This window comes from Haemaphysalis longicornis, unplaced genomic scaffold (assembly GCF_048455015.1).
Source record: "Haemaphysalis longicornis isolate Haplotype H1 unplaced genomic scaffold, Haemaphysalis longicornis Haplotype H1 scaffold_2, whole genome shotgun sequence".
Lineage (NCBI taxonomy): Eukaryota > Metazoa > Arthropoda > Arachnida > Ixodida > Ixodidae > Haemaphysalis > Haemaphysalis longicornis.
In genome coordinates, this window is record NW_027526295.1 from 253,757,593 (window position 1) to 253,778,645 (window position 21,053).

At 44.6% G+C, this 21,053-nt stretch overlaps 1 protein-coding gene across 1 annotated transcript; it reads left to right on the top strand.

Annotated features, from left to right (window-relative positions):
• The first annotated feature begins 837 nt into the window (after positions 1 to 837).
• Positions 838 to 20,665, top strand: LOC144170423 (transmembrane 6 superfamily member 1-like). Its single transcript, XM_077700210.1, has 9 exons — positions 838 to 1,530; positions 2,032 to 2,103; positions 4,632 to 4,761; positions 9,197 to 9,279; positions 10,025 to 10,125; positions 11,836 to 11,934; positions 12,143 to 12,241; positions 12,411 to 12,530; positions 18,275 to 20,665. The coding sequence occupies exons 1-9, from the start codon at positions 1,302 to 1,304 to the stop codon at positions 18,476 to 18,478; spliced, it is 1,137 nt and encodes a 378-aa protein (XP_077556336.1). The 5' UTR covers positions 838 to 1,301; the 3' UTR covers positions 18,479 to 20,665.
• The last annotated feature ends 388 nt before the right edge of the window (positions 20,666 to 21,053 follow it).

Here is a 21,053-nt window from a genome sequence, read left to right on the forward strand (position 1 = left end):
ACGGTGAGTGCCTACGTTTCTCATTCTAGCAAAGTGTCAGTAACGAACGCGGTGATAAGCGTCCCTTCCTAATCAGTGCCGTGATGAAGACCTGCTCACCTCATCTGGAATCTTTGCAAATGTTATAATTGTTATTATTATCATTACTATATCAATACAAATATTCTTGAAATATGATTTTTGGTCATTTTTCATCCTAAAGCAATGCAACTGATTAATCGATCAGTCAATTAACCAATTAAAGCCAACCGATTAATCAGATTAAAATTTCTAATCGACGCACCTTCTCTTGACACAAAAATTTGAAGCTTTCAAACATTATCATAGAGTAACACGTATTAATGGGAATCATCTCAGGCCAGATCAGTAAGTTTAAATCAATTTACTGCTTTGAATTAATGAGTGTTTTATTACTTTAGCTCGTGCTGAATTTTCAGTGTACTTTTGAGGTTGTCCGTGAAACTTTGGTTTTACTATGTTGTGGATGAATTTGCATCGCTTTTCTTTTCACCCATCTAAAAAAATAAGAGCACTCACCCCCTTCCTTTTGCACCCCTTCTCCAACTTCACTTCACTTCTCTCTCTCTCTCTCTCTCTCTCTCTCTCTCTCTCTCTCTCTCTCTCTCTCTCTCTCTCTCGCTCGCTCGCTCGATCTCTCTTTCTACTGTTTGCACTTAGAGTAGAGGACATGTGCTATTTTTTACTGTGGTGTCCGGCATGCCTGCCCATAAAATGTCGCTTTGTTCTGAAAAATATAGAACACCAGGTTTTCCACCTCTTAGCGAAAATTCCGCAACCGTTTTAGGCGGCGACGATGTTACTGTTAGCAACACTGGGCAAAGATATGCAGGAAAGCATCGGAAGGAAGTAGAGGGAGGTTCGCGCAGCAACTGTTGCAAGCAGCGCAATAACGCAATAACTGCTAACAACGTAATTTATAACCTGCGCAATTACTCGAGGCATCCATTGACTTCCTGCTGGACTACCTAATGCTTTCGCCTTCCTCACAGCTACCTCGCGTGAGTGGAAGGCGGTGAAATAAGGCGAGTAAAAGCGAGTTTGGTCTCGTGCCAAGAGTCGTTTCTCGGCAACGTCGGCTGCTGCTGCAGTTGCTTTTGGCTGCGGAGAGTTTATTTTATTCTGTGTTCTGATGACTGCGCATCGTTGGACTTGCAAGAAAAGCATCGCTGCTGCTGCTGCTGCTGAACTTAAAAGCTGTTTTGGGGCAGCGCCAGGCGTCGTGGGCAGTTTATCGGTATCGAATTCGGCTTTCCTGCTAACTAGGCTCCGCAAAGCAGGTCATGTCGTCGTTCTCGTCTGCTACCAAAGTGTTCGGTGTGTCCCTACTGGCCGTCCCGACGACGTACGCCTTCAACGTGGTCGCTCAGCTCCTCAAGTGGGACTCAGCCTGGCCCGTCTGCGTCGGGGTGGTGGTCGTGTTTGCGGGCGTAGCTGGCCTATTATTTTGGGCTACGGGAAGAAAGGCTCCGTTCCCTGACGGCCGGAAGCACGAGCAGATATTTTTCTACGGTGAGTAAACACCACGTTTGAGTTCACTGTCGCGCCCCTTAGTCACCTTGTTCTACTAGCTTCGGTATCAGTTTCGCGCATCATTGCGCGCGCGGATACAGGATGCGCGAGCTAGACGGCGGGCGTCATGGAGTGTTTCTTTTTTCTTTTTTTTTTGCGGCTCGTCAGAGTTATATAATAGCTAGGAGACGATTACATCTGCGAAGTGCGTCAGCGCAGTGCGCCAAACTGCTTTCCCGCTCTTTGCTTCGCATTTAAACCAAGGCCATTCGAGCGCACATCTACTACGCACATTTAAATTCGTATAGATGTCCGCGCCCAGCTGGTGATGGTGACAGCCGCGGCTGACGCACACGGACGCAACAATAACAAAGAAAAAAAAATGTTTTTGTTGAGCAGTCCTGAGAGTTCCGATTACTCCGTGGGCGTCGATTCTTTTACGTACTTTTAGTAGCTTTCTCACCGCTGTTCCAATTGTCTCGTTTCGGCTGTTTCGTGCAGCCCTGGCGATATCTGCATTTACAAGCGTGGCATCACTCACCGTGGGTCTTGAGCTGGATGGGATCATATCAGGTTTGTATACCTTTTATCGCTTTCATCGGGCCAAGCTTGAAATTACTTTGCATATGTTGTTTCCAATTTCTCTCTCTCTCTCTCTCTCTCTCTCTCTCTCTCTCTCTCTCTCTCTCTCTCTCTCTCTCTCTCTCTCTCTCTCTCTCTCTCTCTCTCTCTCTCTCTCTCTCTCTCTCTCTCGACATGTCGTAGACACTCGAGTCACGGCCCGGGGGTTAAAAAGAAGGTCCCCTTCACCCCGAGTAGTCCGAGTGGCGCTGGCTACCACCCCCAAGTGCAGGAAACAAAAAATACCTTAACATAAATACCTGAGAAAGTGGTGGGGAAACAGCCCCGCCGGTAGCGTAGTGGTTATCGCACCAGACCGGTATTCTGGAGGTCGTAGGTTTGGATCCCACCTGGCAGGCATTTTTTCACCACTTTCTTTCTGACTCAAAAAATTCTTCATATCTTTCTATGACCTAACACATTCCCCCCTTTGCTTTCCGAGGTTTTCTTGACTGCCAACACTTATTCTGTCTTAATTCACTGAGCCCCTCATTTCCCATTTCTGATTCGCTATATATATATATATATATATATATATATATATATATATATATATATATATATATATATATATATATATATATATATATATATATATATATATATATATATATATATATATATATATATATATATATGCACACACACACACACACACACACGCACACACACACATACATATATACATACATACAGATTGACACAGAAATCGTTGGTACAACGATTTCTGTGGACGATTACTGCACTCCAATTGCGTCCGATTGCCGGATGTGTCATCTCATCGTCATCGTCGTTGTCATTCCCCCATTGTGCCTTTTTGTAGCTCTTAAAAAGTTAGCGCGAAGGTTAACGTTTTGAACTTACCCAGTCCTCTTAAAATCTGTCAACTTCGAGAGGTTGCAAGCATTGCTGTCTGTGAAAGGCAGCGTAATAGAGAATTGTGATAGAGCATCAACTCTTGGTAGTTGTGCATGTGATATTGTGGCCTATCCTCAAGTGCCCAGTATTCGAAGAGCTCTTCACCGGTAGGTTGACGCGCCATCCTCTGGCCTGTCAGGGGCAGCATCAAAGTTCAATCAATGTGAAATTACTACCGCAGAGCCATGCTGCCTTTAGTAGTGGACATCTTAGCAGCATCTTGTGGCCATCAAGAGAAAATGCAACAAAGGGAAGTTTTAAAGAATGACTCCCTTGGCTCCGTTCCAGCTGCAAAAGACGTTTTGTTAAAATGGAAAAAAGACGCAAGAAATATTGAAGAACTTTCGAATTTTGTGTTACAGGGGCAGGTGCGTAATTTGGGCCAGCACTTTTTATAAAAACAATGTTGAGTGTGTTGACTTGAGTGTGTTGTATTTTGTCCTCATGGCCCTGGGGCCATGCAGACAAAATAAAAATTTGGTTTATTTGAAAAATTTCGTGTTTTATAGTGCCCCCAACGCTTGTCCAGAAGCAAACAATGCTTTATTCACTGAGAAATTAATCAATTTAAGTTAAATTTTTTATTCTTCCGCCAAACCGCGTGTTTTCATGATGCTGCAATGACATCATAAGAATCGCTCTGCCGCCGATAGTGGAGCCTCGTTTACCATTAGTCAACCTAGATGGCGCCACCACACCGTGGTAAGCCGTTTTCTGCCTTTGGTTTGTTTGTGACCGTATTTAGACCTGGCTTGTTTTTGTTCATAGAGAAAATAATCGTTTCGTGAAACATGGTGCTCACTCGACAAATATGGTCACGTAAGACACCGTCACTTGCGTCAGTCGGCCAGTGTCATCTGAGACAACCCCAAGGCCCCGCAGTGCTGTGCATCTAAATAAACCATAGTGCGTGCAGTACCAACACGAGTACACATGTTGATGTGTACTTTTGTAACTTCCACTGTTTACCCCACCATTCTTACTGCTATAAAAAAAATTGCCCTTAATTTAAGCACACATAGCTCGTTCGACAAGCTTGTAAGAACTGCCTAATTTGCATTTGCTTTTGGCGGTCTCAGCCAATCGCATGGCCGGGCATATGACATCATAGGTTCTGTTGTGGGACATGAGCTAGTGGGTCGCATGGTCATTCCCTTTTTTCCTAATTGTATAGCTTATTTGACCAAAGTTTACGCTAAGAATGGTGTCAGTATGATTCTAACGAGGCAATCTTTCGAATGAACCAAACTTGTGTTTTGTCTTCATGGCCCCTTTAAAGTGTAGAAGTTCCTACTCTTCCTGTAAAACCTTGTTAAACAGAAATTGCTTAAACAGAACATCGTGATTGTTTAGCTCTTCTAAATGGGGCTTTTCAGCAAAACATACTTGTGACAAACAGAACAAAATTCACTGGTCCTTGCAGGTTCTGCTTTACTTGGTGGCAATATGTTTGGAACTGCAAGTCTTGTGCAGGCCCCGAGAAGCTGGCTGTGTGTTAGGCGAACAATTCTTCCATTCTGTTGGAACCCCTGTTTTTACGAGTCGCTCTATTCCTGGTGCAGGCTTTGTGAATGTGTACCTCAAGGTCGGGGAACCGTACCTGCGGTGCAGCCACGGAGCCCTGGCGGCCTACTGGCACGGGACGGCCATGTATGCCATGCACCTCATGATGCTGGCTGCTCTGACGTGGGAGTAGGTAAACGTTCTGTCTGTGCACTAAAACACTTTCTGGGCCTGTTCGACACTCGTGCCCGGCACTGTGCGTTTGGGGGCTGTGAACCTGTTTGCTGCTTGTCGTTTGCATGCTATGTGGACACGGGTCCGATTCCCAGCCGCGGCGGTCGCTCTATTGATGGAGGCGAAAAGCAAAAATGCCTGTGTGTACGAGATTTCGGTGCACATTTAAGATCCCCAGGTGGTCGAAATTGATCCAGAGCCCTCCACTACGGCATGCCTCATCGCCTGCGTTGCGTGGGCATGTTAAACCCACAATCAATCAAGAATTTGCATGCTACGCATGGACTGCCGTAACCCTTGACCACGGAAAGAACTTTAGGGTGCCGAGGCAATGCTCTCCCTCCCTCCCTCCCTCCCTCCCTCCCTCCCTCCCTCCCTCCCTCCCTCTCTCTCTCTCTCTCTCTCTCTCTATATATATATATATATATATATATATATATATATATATATATATATATATTATATATATATATATATATATATATATATAGATTTCGATGAGTTTTGCAACGGGCCAGAAGAAACGGTCAGGTAAAAGATAAGAACAACTTTGCTGTTAACTTGTTTATTATAAATTAGTCCGACAGTTTCGGAAGTGGAACTTCCTTCCTCAGGGACGATCCCACAATGACATCCCACAGGGACGATCCTACAATGAAGAGTGGGATCGTCCCTGAGGAAGGAAGTTCCACTTCCGAAACTGTCGGACTAATTTATAATAAACAAGTTAACCGCAAAGTTGTTCTTATATATATATATATATATACAGGGCGTTGCGACGATAACTGGAACACTTTAAAAATTTTTCCTGAGCGATCCGCCACTCTGTCCGCGCTCAAACTTCACACAAAGGTCGCATTTTGTGGTCTATTTTGTTTGACACCGGGAACAACAACGGTACTTACCTGTTTATTCTGAAAATAAATAAAAACAATTTTCGCCTATGGGAAAATGGCCGCTGATTTGGACGTGCGAGCCAGCGCAAGTTGATGTTGGAACGACGGAACCACCTACAGAGTGAAACGCATGTTTGGGATTCACGTACGGAGCCAAATGGTGCAGCAGACGATCAGAAAATGCACCTAGAAATGAGCTAACAGACGATCAGAAAACCCGGTTTTCGGGCTCGCACGCCCAAATCGCCGCCATTTTCCCATAGGCGAAAATCGTTTTTATTTATTTTCAGAATAAACAGGTAACTACCGTTGTTGTTCCCGGTGTCAAACAAAATAGACCACAAAATGCGACCTTTGTGTGAAGTTTGAGCGCGAACAGAGCGGCCGATCGCTCAGGAAAATTTTTTAAAGTGTTCCAGTTATCGTCGCAACACACTGTATATATATTGTTACGAGGAAGACTAGCCACCATCGACGTAACGCTACCAGCGCAGCTACACAGCGGTGAAGTGGAAAGAACAGCCAGCGGAGCGTATCACCTCATGCGACCTGCATCATCATCATGGCAAGACTCAAGATCATCATCACGAGCGTGTTGGCACGAGAGCTGAGCGTGCACGGTAGAACCCCTTCGGACTCAGCTGAGCCTCTCTGCGTTTCAGCGCCTTGCTGCCATCCTGCCAATAAACCTCGTCATAATTTTGGTGGTGGTGCTGGGTAAACTGGGTGAAGCTGAGGAGCAGGACGAGGATGGAATTCGCACACTCCACCAAAATTATGACGAGGGGGCTGGCAAACATATGTGCGTCCCTTTCTTCCTGGGTCCCATTTGTGGTGCTGTTTTAATTCTTGCAATTATGCATGTACCTAAAAGCCAAAATTTCAACACTCTTTAGCTGCTGCTAATAGGCATAGGCAAATGTAGGGCTCGAACCTTGGCTGGTGCACAATGCAGCAATCTCGTTGACTGATTGCACTTGCACCATCCTAATGAGCGAGAGAGAGAGAGAGCGCAAACGTTTTTTATTGAGCCTTTAAAGGCCCCTTGTGGGGGCGTGTTGACAAGTGCACCGGCGACCGTGGGAAGGGTGGATTTGGTGCTTCAAACATTGTGCGGCCTGCCGAGAGTTTGATATCGCTTCTTCCCAGCCTTGCACCCTGCTTGCTCGACCATCAGCAGCATACCATTGCAATTAGGGGCCTTAATTGCTATACTGGTGTGCAGTCGTTTCACTATGTTGTCGCTATGGCGTTGTGCTGCTGAGCCGAAGGACGTGGGTTCGATTTCCGGCCGTGGCGGCCGCTTTTCTGGTGGAGACGAAAAGCGAAAACGCCTATGTGATCTAGATATCGGCGCATGCTATAGAGATCCCCAGGTGGTCAAAATTAATCCTGAGCCCTCCACTGTGGCGCGCCTCATCGCCTGCATTGCATCGACGCGTTAACAAACCTCACAATCAATCAAATAATCAAGTTGTCACCATGTTGTGACCGTGATGAGCGCGTTCGGAGCGTTTTGATTCATTGAAAGGGGAAAAGTGAGCGAGAGATTGCGAAGTTGATGGCGCGTGAAAGAAAGAAGCCCCTAATGACACTTACCACCCGTTATCAGTAACGGGATGGTCGAACCATTTTGCTGAGAACCGAAACCGTTACTTATTTTTACGGTTCAGTTCCGTTCGGGTTCAGTCGGCTCAAAAAATAATGGTTCTGGTTCGGGTTCAGTTCCGGCAAAAATATCGGTTTGGTTCCGGTTCGACACCGATATATATGGTTCAATGCTGGTTGACCACTCTCGACATGTCGTAGACACTCCAGTCACGGCCCGGGGGTTAAAAAGAAGGTCCCCTTCACCCCGAGAAGTCGGAGTGGCGCTGGATACCACCCCCAAGCACAGGAATAAATTACATTGACATAAATACCCCAGAAAGTGGAGGGGAAAATCGCCCCGCCGGTAGCGTAGTGGTTATCGCACCAGACCGGTATTCTGGAGGTTGTGGGTTCGGATCCCACCTGGTGGGAATTTTTTCTTCACTTTCTTTCTTTCCAAATTCTTTATCTGTTTCAATGACCTACCATATCCTCCCCTTTGTTTTCCGAGGTTTCTTGACTGCCAACCCTTATTTCAGTCTTGTTTCAACGAGCCCCTCATTTCCTTTTCTGATTGGCTACATATATTGGCTACATATTCTGATTGGCTACAAACGGAAAGAAATAAATCTGGCAATTGCTGCAAAACACAGGTCTTCAGAAAGACACAAACTTCAGGTAGGAAACATAATAAAACGGTATGCACTTCTGCCGTGAGTGGTAAGCACTGTTTTAGTTTTGATTCTGCCTTTATATTGGAGGGCAATGTAAAATGACCTTCATCCTGTCATCTTGCTCCCCCCATTCCCGCACGTGTGAACATGCAAGATATTAGGGGTGAAGCCCCTTAGAGGCTCGGGCTGTAGGCGTCTCATGTCATCGTAACCGTCATGTCATGTAGTCGCGGTACTAAAAAATGCTTCATAATGCGTACTAAAAAAATCACCGGGACACTTGTTTATGCCTCGCACTTGAACGCTTCATGCTTCAAAAACACAAGACTTTTACAGCAAAGCTGTATACCTCTATTGCCCAACGGTTTCATCTCCATTGGCAAGAATGCCAAGGCGCCAAAAATGCACTTGTACACTGCATGCTTCGCCGCTCCCCCAGGTTTCACGTGAGTGGAGATCGCCCGGGATTTTTACATCCCATCTTGCTGTTAGCATCTATATTATGTGTGTAATCTACACATGACAGCCAGGGGCAAAATTAGAGATCATTAATGCACTCAACTGTGAGACTGACTGGCTGTCCGCTTTGCAAATCACCGTGCTGGCCGGTTGCACGTATATTCTGCACCTTCTCCTAGGTGGAAGAATCACATGCGCTGGGTATGCTTGTTCCGATGCCTGCTTGTTGCTCAATATGCTTGTTCTGGGATGTGCCTTTTTTACGATGTGAAAAATATGGAGAAAAATATTAGCTGCGGTGTTCCAGTTAACGCAAAATTATTTGTATGTGTGGTTATTTTTAATACAAGTTTTTTACTTTGCGCACCTTGTTTACAGCACTAATTTCTCACTAATTGTAAGATGTTTGCAATACCAGGCTTTTTTCCATTATCAGGGATTCATGTGTGCGTAAAATGAGCAGGCAAAACGTACCAAAGCACGTTTCACGCTCTAAGGTACATGCAGTTATTGTTGGTGATGCCAAATATTTTGCACAATGTGAAACAATAGGCTCTTATTCATACCACCCTGCATTTAGTACAGATCAGCTCTGAGAAAAGTAGTAAATCGCGTGCACTATTGAGTATTGTTGCTGCCAGAGCAGTTAGACCTGGAAGTCGTTAAGTTGTATGACTGTACAGTGCTTTGCGACTGGCAGGTTGTTGCGTAATCCTGTGACTGGAGCTGAGCAGTGCATAATCTGGGACATTGGATGCCGAATTTGTGCAGTGGAAACCTCTATGATGTCGCCCTCTTCTGGTGTGGATCAAACATGAACAGCGCTCTCGTGCTTCTGCTGGGGGTCGCGACTGGTAAGTTTACTACGTACCTTAGGTGCATACAAAAAGAGCAAACCTGTGTGCAGCAGCCTTAAGAACAAGCATGTATTGCAGCATTGTGTATGGACAAGCAGACATTACAACACAATACAAGGGGTTTAAGTAACTTTGTTGTGTCTTTTCTGCACACTATCATGGCCATTAAAAGGCAAGTTATGCTTTTTAATTGTAAGCATGGCTGTTTTTTATGCAAGTAAAATTCCTCTATTCAGTGACATTGAAACAAGGCTTTAGAATATCTCAGAGAGAGAGAGAGAGAGAAAACTTTATTCAAGCAAATGTTCAAAGAAGTGCAGTCCACTGCACTTCTGGTGGGCACTTGAAGGCGGGTGGCCACGAGGACTTTTTGTATAGTCGGGTCAGAGCTACCCAAGGCCTCCCTCCACTGCTCGCTGCTGTTGATTGGAAAGAAGGGGTCTTGGGGGCATTCCCATATGGAGTAACTTAGTGAGGCATGCTGATGGAGGGAATTCTGATGGATGCGGGCTGTGCCTGGGAAGGCGTCCGTTTGCAAGAGCCGCCAAATGCGTGCCTGGCTCATCGTAAGGCAGGGATGAGCTGATGCTGCTGACCCTGTTTGTTGACACTGCCATGCTGGTCTTCCGCCAGTTGCGGCTGATAAAACGAAAGTTTTCCCCCTTTTTTTAACTTCTGTGGCTTGTTGGCATTTTGCAAAAAGTGCTTGCCTGTTTTGTTCCTCCTTCTCTCTGGCCGCCAGGGAAGCATGGCATCACACCAGGGGCTGTTTTCTATCTCCTGGTCGTCCTGGGCTCGCCTTTTTTTCTCTACCAACTGAGACATCAGAGGATTCACTTTGTGGTATGCTATTTCCTTTTTCAACGGGACAGGGTGTAGCCGCAGTTTGGTATGGCTAAAGTGTACATTTTTAATTTTTTAATTAGTGGAACGTGTTAGTAAATTGGCACAGAAGATGTGTTGTCATTTCACACAGTCCTATCCCCCCTAGCCTCCCTGAAATTTCATGGACTAGGTAATTTCTGTACAGTTCCATCTACACAAGCGCAAATATGACACCTAATGCATACTTATCGCAGGGGGGGGGGGGGTAATGCGGAGTTTCACAGAGTGAATGGAACAAGAAGAAAGCAACAAGGAAGATTTTTTAATGATGCAGGAAATGTTGTGCACCAGTCAGTCAATAAGTTGATGTTTGTTGAAATTTTTGGGGACCACCAATGGGAGAGGCCTTTGTCCTGCAGTGGACCTAAGTAGGCTGCTGTTGTTGATGATGATGATGACCAAATACACTGTGGATGCGCCGTTGTCACATTGCCATCTACAAGGACTGTCAAGAAGATCACTTTGTGAAAATCAGCTGGGGGATAGTTAATGAAAAAGTTAGAATTAGAGGGGAAAGATCAAAACTGGTAACGGAAAACTCTATTCTTTCTTTAAAATTTTGTGCTATTTTTGAAAGGATTCCACACAAATTGATTTTAACACTGCGTGACATTTACTTCAGAGATCTTGAGCTCAAGCACCGCTGCAAATTACACACGGTTCGAGCTAGCTAAATGGGCTTAGTCAGCAAAAATTTTTCTATGTGAAAACGGTTGCAATGTTAAACTCTAAGCTATTTAGAGTCTTTCTCTGCCTTTACTTTGTTTATGGTTTAGTTGCGGACAAAGAACGGGACCGTTCATGACCATTTCACTCAAATTGGAAAACTCCGTTTAGTTTGAAGACCGTCAGATTGGCTTTCTGGCAGTGCTCGATTAACATTCAGTTTGACAGCCACCAGCTTTAATGACCATTGGAGTGTGTTCCAAGCTGAATGCGTTGCTTATTATGCCAGATAATGATGAGGAGTTAAGTACTTTCTGCTTCACATTATTTGAAAGATCATATAAAGCTATTCTTGTTATAATGTCTGTTCAGTTGTTCTATAACTCTAGTGGCAATGTGAGAAGTTTACTTAAGCCCAGAGGGATATGCATCTTTCTTCCTTCTTTTCTTGGCGTGTAACAGTGCTGGCTTCTTTGCATGGCTGCAGTGTGATGCAAGAAAAGTCAGTTGTGTTGAATGTGCATAAAACAGCTGCGCTACAAGTGCGATTTACAATGCGTGAGGAAACAACTTTGATAGGGTATCATGCATATTGTGAAAAATGTTATGCATGCCAGCTGTTCTTTGCTAGCAGTTGTCCATCTATTTTTGCCAGTCCACGAAGAGCCTTTGCACAGGCTTCCTTCTTGTGAACAATGAGGCGCTAAAGCAGAGCAAGACCCGGAACACTCGCATGCTCTAGTAATCACAGCTTACTTGTAAGAGTATAGCACACTTTTTCTGCTTGCTGAGGCAGTGTCTAAGTTCTATGGCTACTTTTCAAGTTACGTACCATTGCTCTGTATAATATGACTTCTCCACTAGACTAGGCCGGTCCAAAGAAAGGGTCAGAATACCTACACACTGCATAGGTGTCAAGGCTTATATGTGGCAAGCATTAATCCATATAGTGTTGAATCTATAGCCGCTACACTCCTTTCATGGAACTGGCTTGTCATGCAGGCAACTGGTTCGAGGGAGCGTCTGTGGAAGCGGAAGCAAGACATTGCGCTTCTTCTGTGCCTCTTCGCTACGAGCTTCATCACCATATTTAGAGGCCTGGTAAGAGCCGTTTGTGTCGGTCACCCCATGTTCCTCACTTGACATCGAGCTAAATCTCAGCACTTAAGTGCAACAACGTAGATACAGGCACACAATGTGTTCATCAATGTATTTACATCTGTAAAATGATTTAAAAAGAGCCCTTTGCCCTATCGAAAGATGTTGTCACTGATCATGATTGAATGCTCGTGTCTTTCTTGCTTAACAGGCAGTTCTAGGGACCAATGTTGGTTGGATCAATCGTTACGTAGCGGCCGTGGAACCGTACCTGCAGCAAAAGGACCCAGCACCCTTTCCAAAGATGCAGGTTAGCAGCACTGTCGTGTGACTTTTTTCTGCACCGCATTGTTTCGCTTCAATGTGAAAACAAAGCTATTGCTGGTAGGACAGTCTATGTGCTCTCACATTCCAGCTTGTTTACCTCAATGTGCCTGCATTTGTGATCAGTGTCTGGTATCTCCCGCCCCCGTTCACAGATGCTCATCTACCTCTTCCATCACCTTCCGGTGCAACTTGCCAGTGCCTTTGCCTTGCTCGTTCCTGGCTGCCAGTGGATGCCCGACCTCAGCCTTCTGGCGGCCGGCGCTACGCTTCAGGTGCACTTTCAGACACAGCAGTTTTTACTTGGGGGGGAGGGAACGACGGTGAAAAATGCGGAACCATCTCCGTTCCTAAGATGGCATCCCTTAAAAGTAGATGGGCAGAGGAACCATTATCTCAAGCACCATAGGCTATTGAGAGAGCAGCACGGGGTAGTTGTGTTACTGCAATCAGAGAGAGAGAGGGAAGAGAAATGGATCATCAGAGGGGTGTAATAAAGCCTGCACCTTGTGACTGACAGTCAAGTGCTCTACTGAGCTGTCTAACTAGTTCAAAAGAAGGTAAATGGCTGGTGCAAGACTGGTAAAAGTGCAACCACGTTTGGATGCAGTGGAGGTCAGCCTATTAGTTTATTGAAATTGGTTGACTGAACTAATTCGACTGACCAATCTGCCTCTGCGGGCACCGTCTATTCTGGCGGCATGCTTGATGGGCGAACTCACAGGGCGCTGAGGATATGTGCGTCAAGTGAGGTTATTGATTGACATTACTGTTCCGTTGATGCACTTGAATAATTGCAGTTGATTTGTGTGTTGTCAAGTTTTGCCAGTGTAAGACTGAATCAGTCTGCCACACTTCAACTTGACATATGCTCTCCCTCCCTCCCTCCCTCCCTGTGTGCTGACAGTGTGTCACAAATGCAGCCACATGCAGCTTTACAGCTGCCACAATACGTAACAGAAAGGGAGGTGTGGCCGCACAGCTTTCAAGAGCTAGTGCTCAGGTTGGACAATGGTGGGTGGTTCTGTTCAATAAATGTTCATTACTACAACTTTCACAAAAAATTGTGTGGCTTTATGTTGGCCTTATTGCTAAATTTTATCTTTTGGCGGTGCAAGATCAGAACCTTGAAAGGCAAGCTGATCATCGTCACATTATCTGACCATCACATTAACTTAATATCTACTGTGTATCTATTGGCGTTGAAAATCAACTCAGTTAGCCGCAGAATTTTACAGGAGCCACGAGTGGTGACCAAACTTTGTTGCTGCCCCACCTTATGGCATAGTTCCTAAAAATTTGGCTAGTCTGCCGTCCGAGGCGTTCAACAGGGTCCTTTCAGTGATAAAAGCCTCGGGCAGACACCACACCGGTCGACTGCAGCGCCATCTTAGTATATTGGCCCTTTTTGCTACTGAGAGAGTTTTATAAACACTGAATTGTTGTTTTGATAACATTTCCTGACATTATTACATTTTTGCATTCTTTTTTTGTGTTTGAGTAAATTTATTTAGGAATTTTTAAACTGTGAACAGTACTATTGATGCCTCTGATCGTCTGCTCACCACAGGGTGCAAGATGACCACAGCTAAAAGCAGCTTGCCAGCAGATGATGCTAACTTTTCACTTTTAATTGCTAGCAAAACTAATTCTTCCAAAAAAAGTAATCAAGTGAATAATTCTACAATAAAAATTTATTACAAGAGCGATTTGATTCTTAAAATAGCCTCAGTGGCAAACGCAATGAGTGCACTGCATGGTGCGCTGAGAGTGCGCCGCAGTCAATCGGTGTGCTGTTTTTCACACTGTTACGAAGTTGCCATCTTACCGCTGGCAACCAGTTGTTACGTACGGGTCATTCCACGCCAAACGTCCTAGATAGTTCACTCGACCATCTGCGATTACACTATAAAAATTCAAGGTTGATCACATCCTCACTCTAATAATTCGCCTAGCCGACTTTTGGCGGGAAAATTTCTTTTCTGTCTTTTACAGCTATTTGAACATTGCGGCGGTCACAAAAACCTACGTTGCGAAAAAAATTTGCAAAAATACAATAATATATGGAGTGCAGGGAAATGATTGCAAGTGATAGAAAAAGAAGTGCGCTTCCTTCTTCTGTTGCTAGTGTGTTTCAAAATGGGCTTTGCGGGGAAGCGAAGTGGCGTCTTTGAGCAATTTTTACACATTTTTTTACAGCTATTGAAACTTTTGTAGAGACAATGTAGGTCCATACCTTGTTTATATTGTTGACGGTAAGTGCCGAAGAAAAATATGTGAGCAGGGAAGCAGGTAGTTTCAGCACGATAAAGACATCAAATTTGAAAAAAAAATTGCGAAATTGTCCATGTTCAGACGCTCATCGTGCTGTGTGGCGGTCCATGCAAAAATGCAGGCTTAGGCTCATTTTAAAGGTTGTACAAAGGGTATTTATTTCAGAAAATTTAATCGAAGTAATTTTTGTTTTAAGCGAGAAATTAATTTTATATTGATCACCCACCATGGCCTCAGACGGTGGGCCGCAAGTACGCTTCACTGCAATGAGGTTTCCTGCGCGGCAGCGCAGGTCGATCCACCGCGTGTTTTGTTGGTTTCTTGCGATGCTGCCGGTTAGTAAATGTGACTCCACATGCATTCTTAGGCCTTCCATGGTGCTGGAAACGAGTGGTGTTGTTAATCTTTTGTAGTTCTTTCACTTAGTTCTTTGAATTAGAAGCGTAAGCATATCTTGCTTGGGTAACACTTTTTTTTGAAAACGATCTGCGACTTTGCTGCACACTTCGGAGCAACAGGCGCGCAAAGCTATGCGGATTAGAAGCAAGGATGGGGTAATTGGCGAATCTAACATAAAGCAAGACTCGTTGTCAGCGAAGCGAAATTTTTAATAAGATTTTATGAGGACGATTCCGTTTTGTGCAGTGTACGTGGGAGAAAATACATAATATGCAGTCACCAAAGCGATTGCTCTTGCTTAATCTGAGAGAACTGTATGAGAAGTGAAAAGAAAACTTGCTTTTTAAAGTGTAGATTCTCTTCGTTCACAGCTGCACGCCCGCCACACATCGTTGTCCGGCCGAAGTGGCGTGCACACAGTTAGCGTGTGCATAGAGCACCAAAACTTCAAACCTACGCTTCATGCTGCAGGTTTCAGGCAAACTTTAGAGGAACTTATGTCAGCAATTGTATGCAACCTCTACGAGAAAGGCTTCATGTGCAGCCGCTCCAGCGTGTCCTGGCAAATATGCCCTTCTGGGAATTTCGGAGAGCGCTTTAGATATGGACAAAGTTGAGGATTTTCATGTTGAAAATTGGATCGCAGGTGTTCGCTGCACACTAGAGAAAATATATTTAAGTTTTTCCAAATTTTCAGAACAGTTTTTAGGCACTGTAGAAGATCTCAAGTTGCACCATTTAATAAGCAAACAGCAAGCAAAGTTCCTGCGATAGATAAAAACCAGACAAAAAATGAGGGGAATATTCTTGTTTTAGACCTCACAGAGAATTATGGCTTCCTTGTGCAAGAAGCTCCACAATCATGCCACTTGGTATATACGAAAGTCGCGATGCATTCATTCATGGCATACCATCGTTCGAAATTCTCGGGACCCCAGTGTAAAATTGCTTGCTGTCATTTAGTACTCTCTTGACCACACAACAGCAGCTGTGGCTGCATGTCAAAATAAGGCATTAAAACTTCATAAACAAGAATTCTCTTGTTACTTTGCTAAGCGCAGTAAAGAAAACACAGGACGAGGAAGACAAGGACCAGAGCTGCTTCCAACTGAATTTTAATGACAATCACGGGACACATAGATAGAAAAGAAGAACACGCTCAAATGACTGTGAAGTTTTTCATGTCACTGCACAGCCCCCCACACACCCGTCATACATGCTTGTGTGGTAAATGCTTCTCCAAAAAGGCCAGCTCTTTCGGGCTCAAAGATATGGATGTTGTGCTGACATAGTCACCTATCCGCTGCATTTCTGCAGCCTCAACAATCTCTCGCGTGCGCTGATCGGCGTCTCGAAATATGACGGAGCACTCATCATACATAGGCTTGCACTTGTCATGAGAAACTTCACAGTCATTTGGGCGTGTTCTTCTTTTCTATTTATATGTCCCGTGGTTGTCATTAAAATTCAATTGTAAGTAGCGCTGGTCCTTGTCTCCCTCGTCCTGTGTTTTCTTTACTGCGCTTACCAAAGTAACAATGTTGTACCAACTAGCTTGTACCCATACATTGTTAAAGAATTCCCTGCTCTCCAAAAATTTTTCCGATGGGTTATCATCACTGTACAGAAACAAGAGAAATTGTGTAATTTTGCGCTGCTATAAAAATGAGCCAATTTATTGTCTGAGTGGAACTTTTTTGCAATGTCACATGGAAAGAGTGCTTCCAATGGAATTGGTGGCACAGTTAAGCCATTGTCAGCCAGGGCCAGTCTTCAGAGACCTTACATTGACAAATAATTACACGCCATCAGTTTTTTACATGGGTGGAAAAGAACACTAAAGGTATATTCCTGCTCTGGGTGCCAGAAGAAATGGTTGAGGAAAAAAAAAAGCTGTCAACAAGCTTTGAGTTCCCAATTTCTTTGAAAGCATACGCCCACCTTTCACCACTTGGTATGATAACCGCTAACAACTGTCAAAGCTGGGCTCATGTCTTACTCCGCCACTGAGACTTTCCAAGTGGCAAAGAACCCATGTCGGCGACCACGACGAAAAATTCATACTGTTAAATGCATCAAGACCGGACCAGCAGCCAACCTCCTGCTACATCTGTATCACTTCTATGAATACAACGTTGTGGAATTTAAGAGTACCAACAACTAATCATCTGCCAATGACGCCCTTCCAAAATCCAGTACGAGCCAGCCGCCCTCCTTAGAGCAGCTAGCCATGTGAAAACTTAAAATGTGTGGTGCGTGCGGTGACGCCCCACCTCTCCGCTGCTGCGCAAGAAGGTGGGTGCAGTGAAGCGGACTTCAAAGTTCGTGTCTTTATCGCGCTGAAACTAACCGCTATACATAGCTTGCACTGACGTCAGGGAAAGGAACTCTGGGATATGCGTCCGCCATTACCGTGAACCGCTCGCTCTCACGCACTCGTTGCTAGCCTCGCAAGCGGTGTTGGCATCATGGTCATGTGCGCTATATTTGGTTGTTCCAACCGCAGTGACACCCGCGGGAGAAAAAAACCTACAAACGGCCACTTCTTTTCAGTACCGAAGGTCGTACTACAGGACTCGAGCAGAGTGACAGCATTGATTCGCTGCTCCAAAACGAATGGAGTATCCACCGAGAGGCGGGTTTTAGGTATACAATCGCCATAACAGCCCTGTGGCTTTTCCCAAAGCTTTTGTGCACACGGCACAGGCATAGTACAGACACACACAGCACTCTTTCCACCAGAGTTCGTGAGGGTCGGTAGTATAATAGCTGTTCTCGTTGAGTTTGAGATAGGGGGAAGAGGAGATCTCGGCTGTGGCATCTGCCCGCCGAGACAAGCTACACGCTGCGTTTGCAGACGCCGAAGTTTGAATCACGCCAACAGCAAGGTGCCCACGATCAGGCTGTTCCCAGGCATGTTGCGGCTTGTCGAAGGCAGCTTTCTTACAGACTGGGGACTCCACAAAAAATTTGCAGGACGTGCGAATATGGTAGCGGTGCGCAGAATCATAACAGCGCCCTTTCACCACTGTGGCAGCACACTGTTGTAATGCAAAACTGGCCTAGATGGCAGGCTAGCGAAATTTCAAAGGACTATAGTTACGGCACATGTGCGCCATCGAAGCTTGTTTCCAAATAGGGTGGAGACAGCCAGGATGAATACAGGGTGACATGTTGCTTGTTGCCCTGTCAGGCTTGTCTCTAAAAAGGGATTAATTCCTGTGCAGCGTTCTCTTGAGATGCGCACGAAGTTGTATTTTTCATACAACATCCACACCTGTCGTAAAACATTGGCCCCTTTACCCGACACTGTGACTCAGTGCAATTCTCCATTGCTTTCATGCAGGGTCAGGTGACCCACATTGGTGCATCCTTCCACCCACGCACGCCCTATGTGATGCGGGTACCACCCGAACCGGCCTCTTGGCTCGGTTTCTGGGCTGTGAACTTACTCCTTGGCTTCACACCCCAGTGCCTGGCGTACCGGTGCATCAGCGAACCGCAGTTCTTCGCCGCAACGCGTCCGCGCGGGGACCGCAGGGCATCCTAGCCCTCTCCCGTTACTCAGCGGTTGGCTGCAGCTGTTCAGGCGGGGAATTCTCAAACAGAAGATGTGGGATCAAGAGACAACGTTGGCATTTCTTGAAAGTATCGAAGTGCCTTTGCGTTTTGCCCCTTTTTACACACGGCTATGTCGTTAATGTGTGGAACTCGTAGACTGAAACTTGCACACACTGTTCCTTCCATCCGTCCTTCTTTTTGCTGTTGTACAAAGGAAAAACTTAGTGCTGTCTTCTTTTTTATTTTTTGTGGGATAGGAAACTTGGAAAGGGAACATTTGTTTTATACTTGGATGTGCTTTGATGTTATTGGCAGCCGGACTTTAATGTGCCACCGCTGTTGGCTCACCTCCTGATGTCATGTGGGCATATCAGGGTCCCCTTGCATTTACTGTGATTGATCGCATTTATCGGATACACCTGCCAAAGCTTGCACCATTGTGCTGGGTAACTTGCATGTGTACTGGTCACTTTTTAATGCGTGGCTGCTGTGTTGGTCACCATTTTTTTATTAGTGGTTTTCATTCAGAATAGAGGAAGAAGCACTAGAGCATCATCTTTTCTTTTAAGAGTTCATGTCTTGTTTTAGCCCTGTATGATTTTTTGTATAGCATTGTTGCTTATTTATATACTTATTTAAGCCACGGAGGTGCGGTGAGCAAAATAGTCCTGCACTTTCACTGTTTGGTACTTTTAACACACCCACATTTAAAATTGAGGTGACTCAGCAAAAATGAGAATGTGTGAATATAATGCGAATGAACTGGCTTAATATCTTTGCAGGCCACTATTGATGTAAGCAGCTTCCAATAGTAGGATATTGCTAAGCCAATACGATCTGTTTTTTTTCTAGTGCATTGCTGGTATACTTTGCGCCACAGCTTTCTTTACTAGGTAATTACAAAGACAGCTTCAAGGTATTGAAATGCAGTATGTTTGCTGCTTGTCATCTCTCGTCGTGCAGCATTGTAGATGTTACATGTAGCTCTCCCAAGTAACACCTCGAATAAACATTGAGTAGTTTTTTAGTTACAGCACACAGCCCTTGTGTTTTAATTCTTTATTCCTCTAGCAAGTTAAGGGCGGTTTCATGCCGAATTCATGACTCAAAGTTATTTGGTTGTGTATTTTGTGTTCGAGGATTGAAAGAGATTGTATGATAATATAGGTTTGTTGATGTGTAGTTTCTGTACGAGAGTTATGGGGGCTGTAGAATTTGGTAGCTGGCATGCATTTGATCAAAATCTGTGACTTTATGATACACAGTTTATATTAACACTATTATTACTGAAAGGCATATCAAAAGTAAACACAACATTAGTGGATGCTGTCGTTGTATGCCAAGATGGCAATCTCGCTCGCTCAGAAAATGGCATTCACTTAGAACGAGGTTGAAGTGCTGTTGTTTATTTACAGTTTCATAGGTTGTGGTTGCACCCAACCACCGCTTAGAATTTGCGAGTGCCTACTTACTCTGAAATTCTCTTCGGCTAATTCTTAGTATTTTTCTATTTTTATCTCGAATTGCTTAGGAATGCTCTTAAATGAGGCATTGAGTGTGTGGAGGAACAAACCATGTTATAGACCACAGCTTAAAACCTGAATCAAACACTTCCAGTTGTGCCTTGCTGTAGTTGTGTGAACAGACTTAAAGGGAGGGTGATAGCGAAGTCGTGAGATGTGCGCCAAGTAAAAGAGCTTTGGGAATATTCTCATGCACACACAAGCATACTTTTCCAGAAGTTTGTTCTTACACCAGCAGTGCTGTGTTTGAGGCTAAAGGTATCAGTTATGATATCTATGACTTTGGTTGAGGTGCTGTGTAGTATTATTTTACCCTTGGTGTGTTCTTTTTGTACTGTTGAAGCAGCAGGTTTTTGCAGCTCTGTAATAGTTCTGAATTTTGCATTTTAATTTTATTTGCACGCAAATGTGTCGCACATTTGCTGTTTTATCCGTAGGTTGTGCTAAACATGAGTGCTTGAGAATTTCAATTGTGTATGCCGACACATTTATATTGATGCCTTCATATTCCTAGTCAGGCTTGGCATGACAACAGGTCAGAACACTCGATGGGAATGTCCTTAACATTAGAGAGAAGTGTTAAAACTGCTTAAGGCATTCGTGCTGTATGGATATTTAAGATACAAAGGAATAAAATGACCTCTTTACTGTGATCTGTACTGTTGTAAATCACTTATGCTGATGGAGAGTGCACGCACTGTGACGTAGCTCAAAATATTTTTTGAAGGGTAGACGGGGATGTAAAATGCCCGTTGAAGTGTAGAAAGTAAGTCATACTGCCATAGCGAATGAACATGCTGTAGCTATGGGCCACTGTGAGTGTCTGCAGCTTTGTATGGGACATTCTCAAGCTCTGTTAATTCTGGGGAAGGATTTATAAAGAATGGTGCTGTAGGGTAACTATCATAGTACATAATAGTAAAAAATTGTGCATCCAGATTTTATGGCATATAGGTGTGTAGGGGCTCAAGTCTTTTAATCTACGCTCCTAGATATGTATTCTGGTACGCCTGACTGAGAAAAGTACAGCGAGCGAACGGC